The 7318-nt window shown below is 39.2% G+C and overlaps 1 protein-coding gene across 1 annotated transcript in view; it reads right to left on the bottom strand.

Annotated features, from left to right (window-relative positions):
• The window catches only part of LOC116303957 (SCO-spondin), a 34113-nt gene extending 27837 nt beyond the window's left edge, over positions 1 to 6276 (bottom strand). Inside the window, exons 1-10 of the mRNA XM_089029373.1 lie at positions 6186 to 6276; positions 5671 to 5814; positions 4956 to 5129; positions 4618 to 4791; positions 4168 to 4341; positions 3832 to 4005; positions 3496 to 3669; positions 3160 to 3333; positions 2815 to 2988; positions 2467 to 2640 (exon numbers count right to left, since the gene is read on the bottom strand). Of these exons, the coding sequence (XP_088885499.1) occupies positions 2467 to 2640; positions 2815 to 2988; positions 3160 to 3333; positions 3496 to 3669; positions 3832 to 4005; positions 4168 to 4341; positions 4618 to 4791; positions 4956 to 5129; positions 5671 to 5814; positions 6186 to 6276 (1627 nt within the window). The remainder of the gene's footprint in view (positions 1 to 2466; positions 2641 to 2814; positions 2989 to 3159; positions 3334 to 3495; positions 3670 to 3831; positions 4006 to 4167; positions 4342 to 4617; positions 4792 to 4955; positions 5130 to 5670; positions 5815 to 6185) is intronic.
• Between the last annotated feature and the right edge of the window lie 1042 nt (positions 6277 to 7318).

The raw sequence follows: 7318 nt of genomic DNA, 5'->3' as shown, positions 1-7318 counted from the left end.
TTACGTCCACCCCCCTGTGGGGCAGGATTGTTACACTTTCTGGATCTGTATTTTCTGCCTTTACCACAAGGTTTGTCGCATTTGCCCCATGGGGACCACTTTCCCCAGCCTCCATTAACTAAAATAAAAAATAATTTTCATAACACAGTAATGATGAAAAGGTAAATTTTAAACCGTGAAAATGAAAGTATAACAATTAAAGAAAAGATGTCATCAAAAATTTTTCTTTCTTTCTTTCTTTCTGCTCCCTTCCTCCCTCTACTCCTCCCTTCCATTCTTCATTCATTGGCTTAACACTCACTCATTCATTTGTTTTCGGATTCTTTTCTTTCTTTGCCTTTCCCCTTTTTTCGCTTATGCAAACGAAGAAACAGTTTCCATTCTTACCATCGTTGTCAAGAATATCGACGACTGCTACATCAAATTTATCATTAACAGTGGCGCTGTTATCTTTCGTTGACAAAATGACTGTGAATCTCTCTCTTTTTTCACAAATCTTGTCATCATTGATTTTGACAGAAACTGTTTTGTGTTTTTCTCCAGGACCAAATACGACAGACAGTGGAGTAGGGTTCCCTACACTTTGGAAATCACCATTTGCTGTAGAAACAGCGGTTCCATCCTTTGTCTGAATCCTGGAAAGTAATCCAAAGAGTACGTGGTATTGAATAGTAATAGGGCACGTCTAACTAACGAGATTGAACCCTGAGACAACCTCTGGGCTCATCTAAGTCAGGGCATGTCTAACTCACAGATCGAACCCTGAATCAACCTCTGGGCTGATCTAAGCCAGGGCACGGCTAACTCACAGATTGAACCCTGAAACAACCTCTTGGCTGATCGAAGTCAGGGCATGGCTAACTCACAGATTGAACCCTGAAACAACCTCTGGGCTGATCTAAGTCAGGGCACGGCTAACTCACAGATCAAACCCTGAAACAACCTCTGGGCTGATGTAAGTCAGGGCATGGCTAACTCACAGATCGAACCCTGAAACGACCTCTGGGCTGATCTATAAGTCAAGGCACAACTAACAAGACCTTCTGAGCTTAAGGTAACAAAAACGCAATGCAAGATTCCTGAGTCAAGTTAATACGTAGACATACCGTGCCGTCTGCTTTTTGTTAGTTGCTCCAGATCGCAGAATAACGAGATTTACTTTTCCAACGTTTTCCTTGACGACATAACGGATCTTCTTGAATCTGAACACAGCTAAAATAAAAAAATAAAAAACACTCAAAATAAAGTCAAAAGTTTCCGGCATTTTGTTTGGGTGTGCTGCTGCTAGACGTCTAGACTTGCCCCAAGTCGACCTCTCTTGTTTTCTCGGCGTTTTTTTAATTCGAGCGAGAAAAAAAACAAAGCGGGCGGCGGACTTTGCGAAAGTCTACTAGACGTCAAATATGTTACGTGGCGGAGCCGGAGGAAGGTCATTATTTTGAGTGAAAACTCAACTTCACATTTTATAACGAAAGTAATCGGTAATTCGCCGATTGGTCCTTTGATTGCACCTTGTCGATGGACAACAGATCATTTATATTAATCACAAGAAAGATGAAACCAGTGCCAATGATGTTGCTGTCAAATTTTAATGTTGTAATAGTAGTTTGTTCGTTTCTGTGTACTTACAATCATCATCATCAATCCTGATAGTAGCCTTGCTTCCAGATGGTACGATTTTAACCGATGGGCTATCGGATGTGAGTTTGGCAAAGAAATTCTCAGACGCCTTTTCAACCTTCTTGTCGTTAATGATATCAATTCTGACTTTACGTTCCTTTTGTCCGGGCTTGAACTTCACTGGCAGCTTATTGCGTGGTCGATAGTCTGACAGTTTCTTTGCTGTTCCATCGACTGTACTCAAACTGCAAAAGTAGAGAATATACACTAAGAATATACACATAGTAGCCATGTGCATTTCAGAAGAATAAATAAATGTTTTTGCATTCATAAAATACCGCTGTGTTCATTTATTCAGTGCACACTCCTTTACTCAGGGTTAGCGTCAGATTATTCACACTTAATACACCAACGGTAAAGTAAAAAATGCACAACACGTACAGTACAGCTGATCAAAGGACGCTTGAAAAGATGAACATTAATATTAATCTGTAAAGAATGAAGTCATGTTTCTTAGAGGAATGGTCTCAAACGGGGAAACATTAGATTCAAAAACATTCACTTACAAGACTGTTGTTGCTTGTTGAAGGTCTCCAGATCTCACAATCTTTACTGTCACATCATTAACATCGCTTTCAACTACTTTGTAGTTTAGTGGATGAAATCGAACACTTACTGTTGAGATACAGAAGAGGAAGTTTGAATGAGAATTTCATTAATCCAGATTGCTTTGTAGAATGTCTGTTATATCTCGCGTTCGGATTGGTGGGTAGCACATTCTTTATATATATATATTCATTTGACCTACATGACATTGTTCATTTATGGATAACTATTGAGTCGTACCTGGACAAGGAACATTCTTATTACAGACTCTGCTCTGGCTTGAATCTCCTACACATTTTTTCCCACCGTTAGCTGGTGCAGGGTTGGTGCATGTTCTGGTACGAGACTGAGTTCCACTCTTGCAAGACTTGCTACATTTGCTGTAGTCACTCCATTTACTCCAGCCACCATCGACTGTAATTGATGGAAATAAATTGATCAGTTGCTTGAATAGCTTGTATTTTAACGAACCGAAGATCAAAAAATATATAATTATGGGTAAATTCAAAGGATATGGGCCATCCATAGGAAAATCCATTTGCCCTACATGACATTGTCCATTTATGGAGAACTTATAAAGAGTCGTACCTGGACAAGGAACATTCTTATTACAGACTCTGCTCTGGCTTGAATCTCCTACACATTTTTTCCCACCGTTAGCAGGTGCAGGGTTGGTGCATGTTCTGGTACGAGACTGAGTTCCACTCTTGCAAGACTTGCTACATTTGCTGTAGTCACTCCATTTACTCCAGCCACCATCGACTGTAATTGATGGAAATAAATTGATCAGTTGCTCGAATAGCTTGTATTTTTACGAACCGAAGATCAAAGAAAATTCAATTATAGGTAAATTCAAAGGATATCCGCAATCCATAGGAAAATGCATTTGCCTTACAGGACATTGTCCATTTATGGACAACTAATGAGTTGTACCTGGACAAGGAACATCGTTATTGCAGACTCTGCTCTGGCTTGAATCTCCTTCACATTTTTTCCCACCGTTAGCTGGTGCAGGGTTGGTGCATGTTCTGGTACGAGACTGAGTTCCACTCTTGCAAGACTTGGTGCATTTGCTGTAGTCACTCCAATCACTCCATCCACCATCGACTGTAGATGAAGGAGGTAAACTGATTGGAGAAATTGTATTTTAGCGTGCCGAAGTTCAAAACGAAATTTAGAATGGGGAAATTTCAAGGAATATCCGTCATGAATAAACATCCATCTGCCATACGGGATATTGTCAATTTATGGACAACTAATGAATCATACCTGGACAAGGAACATCGTTATTGCAGACTCTGCTCTGGCTTGAATCTCCTACACAATCTTTCCCACCGTTAGCTGGTGCAGGGTTGGTGCATGTTCTGGTACGAGACTGAGTTCCACTCTTGCAAGACTTGGTGCATTTGCTGTAGTCACTCCAATCACTCCATCCACCATCGACTGTAGATGAATGAGGTAAACGGATTGGATAACTTGTATTTTAACGTGCCGAAGTTGAAAAAGAAATTTAGAATGGGAAAATTTCAAGGAATATCCGTCATGAATAAACATCCATTTGCCCTACGGGATATTGTCCATTTATGGACAACTAATGAAATGTACCTGGACAAGGAACATCGTTATTGCAGACTCTGCTCTGGCTTGAATCTCCTTCACATTCTTTCCCACCGTTAGCTGGTGCAGGGTTGGTGCATGTTCTGGTACGAGACTGAGTTCCACTCTTGCAAGACTTGGTGCATTTGCTGTAGTCACTCCAATCACTCCATCCACCATCGACTGTAGATGAATGAGGTAAACTGATTGGATATCTTGTATTTTAACGTGCCGAAGTTCAAAAAGAAATTTAGAATGGGGAAATTTCAAGGAATATCCGTCATGAATAAACATCCATTTGCCCTACGGGATATTGTCCATTTATGGACAACCAATAAGTCGTACCTGGACAAGGAACATCGTTATTGCAGACTCTGCTCTGGCTTGAATCTCCTTCACATTCTTTCCCACCGTTAGCTGGTGCAGGGTTGGTGCATGTTCTGGTACGAGACTGAGTTCCACTCTTGCAAGACTTGGTGCATTTGCTGTAGTCACTCCAATCACTCCAGCCACCATCGACTGTAGATGAAGGAGGTAAACTGATTGGATAACTTGTATTTTAGCGTGCATAAGTTGAAAAAGAAATTTAGGATGGTGAAATGTCAAGGAATATCCGTCATGAATAAACATCCATCTGCCATACGGGATATTGTCAATTTATGGACAACTAAAAAGCGTGCCGAAGTTCAAAAAGAAATTTAGAATGGGGAAATTTCAAGGAATATCCGTCATGAATAAAAAAATGCATTTGCCCTACGGGATATTGTCCATTTATGGACAACTAATGAGTCATACCTGGACAAGGAACATCGTTATTGCAGACTCTGCTCTGGCTTGAATCTCCTTCACAGTTTTTCCCACCGTTAGCTGGTGCAGGGTTGGTGCATGTTCTGGTACGAGACTGAGTTCCACTCTTGCAAGACTTGGTGCATTTGCTGTAGTCACTCCAATCACTCCATCCACCATCGACTGCAGATGAATGAGGTAAACGGATTGGATAACTTGTATTTTAGCGTGCCGAAGTTGAAAAAGAAATTTAGAATGGGGAAATTTCAAGAAATATCCGCCATGAATAAGAAAATCCATTTGACCTACAGGATATTGTCCATTAATGGACAACTAATGAAATGTACCTGGACAAGGAACGTCGTTATTGCAGACTCTGCTCTGGCTTGAATCTCCTACACATTTTTTCCCACCGTTAGCAGGTGCAGGGTTGGTGCATGTTCTGGTACGAGACTGAGTTCCACTCTTGCAAGACTTGGTGCATTTGCTGTAGTCACTCCAATCACTCCATCCACCATCGACTGCAGTTGCAGGAGATGAATTGATTAGTTGATTTAGAAACGTTTACTTTGATAGGCAGAGAATAAAAAAAGGTTCGGGAAATTCTAAAAAAATATTCTGCCATTAAGTGGGGACACACTACCTGGTTCCAATAGAATGAAGTTAGACGATCTCATTGTAAAAAAAAAGCCTAGTGGTCCTGGTTATTGTGACTGTATACTAACTAGAAAAGACTATTGCTTAATGGATTGCGCTGCTTTTTTGATAGCCAAAGAAGCAAATGCAATCCAAACATACAAACAAACAAACAAACAAAAAACAACAACAACAACAACAAAAACAAAGAGAAAGAAAACCAAAAACCAAAAACAACAAAAAAACAACAAAAAACAACAAAAAACAAACATAACAGCAAAAAAAAAAACAAAAAAAAAGAAAAGAAAAAAAAAAAATTCGCGCAACCAATGCATCTATAATATCATAATTTACATATTATAATGTCACAAGTAGAGATAAGGAACTACAGCCGACTTTTACCAACTAATTGCAAACTTCACCCACCTTTGCAGCCTTCTGTGTTGCAAGTTTTAGTCTGCCTCGCATCTCCAATACACGGAGGGTATTGGCACACTCGTTCACGATACTGACTGCCTCCGCCACACGACTTGCTACATTTGCAATATGGACCCCATGGACCCCAAACGCCTGCAAAAAAAAAAAAAAAAAAAAGAAAAAGAAAAGGAAAAAAACAATATCTCTGATAATGCTCCTTATTTTACTTTTCTTATTTCATTATCTTTGCTTTGGAATTCTCCAGTTTCGAGCTCTCTGTTGCTGAGGGTTAGCATCGATTCTGTGTAGAATATTTATGTGTTCCAGTGCGTGTGTGCATTCTCTACATGTACCATTGGTATTTGTGGATATATAAGCACTGAAATGAACGCCTAAACCTGTATAAATGAGTCTGTAAGCAAGGAACACAGCGGTAATTTGTAACTCAAATAAAATTATATGACAACACATCTATTCAAGATAAAGAAGTACAACCCTGATACAATTCATAACCAGCAAATTACCTTGTGGACGATAGTAAATTGATGTAGCTTGAGTACTCGCGTACAAGCAAACAAGAGCAAAAACGCCAGCCAAAATCTTCGTCGCTCCCATCTTGTGCCTTTCTAGCGCAGTCAAACCCGAAGTGTGTTTCCCTGTAGAAATCTTCAACCTTTTATAGGTCTGGGTTTTGATAATTTTGCTTAAAATAACATTGGCAATTTCCATAGGAATGGATTGTGTTGGCAAAAAAAGCCACGGTTGCTGTAGTAACCACTCTGATCACATTATTAAAGTTATTTTAAAAATTTTCTTCTTTTTTGTTCTTTTTTATATACTTTACTTTATTTTATATTTCTAGAGATATTACATATTTACTTAATATTGACAATTACTCTTTATTATATTATTATTACAATTTTTCTTGTATATTTCATCGATTCAGGAGACGATATCGAAAATTGCCATGATTAATGGCATTTGATATTACAGCCATTCTCAATCACACGCGCCCTCTAGCGATTGATTCTGTCGCGACGAAGAAGCTTTTGGTGGACATCAATCAAGGCGTTTCCATGACACTCTGTAGGCACGTGCTCTTATAGTTTTGTGTTTTCCGACAATGTTATGGAAACGCCTTGTGATTGGGGTCCACCAAAACCTTCTTCTTCGCGACAGAAACAATCGCTAGAGGGCGTGTGTGATTGAGAATGGCTGCAATAAGAAATATCTATTTTAGGCTTGGTTAAAAAAAGACCAAATCTTTACAGATAAAATAAAAAGAGTTCTAAAATTATGTAGAAACTGTATTAAATGGACGTTTTATTAAATAACCAATGCCAACTAAGAAGAAAATATGTGTAAAGCAACTGATTCAAATCAAATTAAGGCAATTTGTCTCAAGCGGTCTAGACGTATTCAATTAAAATATATTGCCCGTAGTAAAAAAGTCTCGCCACTACAAATTAGCTTTGCCAACACTCGAAACATCATGAGAAAAAACGCCAACCGGTTTGTTTTGTTGGCTCAGCATAGGACTTTCGTGTGGGAGGTCGTAGTTTGAGTCCCGGCCGAACCAACACTTAGGGTCTTTAAAAAAACTGAGGAGAAAGTGCTGCCTTTGTAATTACATCTGCAAATGGTTAGACTTTCAAGT

The sequence above is a fragment of the Actinia tenebrosa genome, unplaced genomic scaffold (genome assembly GCF_029948245.1).
Source record: "Actinia tenebrosa isolate PJP-AT-01 unplaced genomic scaffold, QUT_ActTen_1.0 PGA_scaffold14__42_contigs__length_11649687, whole genome shotgun sequence".
NCBI lineage: Eukaryota > Metazoa > Cnidaria > Anthozoa > Actiniaria > Actiniidae > Actinia > Actinia tenebrosa.
Note: the sequence above shows the minus strand (reverse complement) of the source record. Positions and strands in the feature narration are given on the sequence as shown.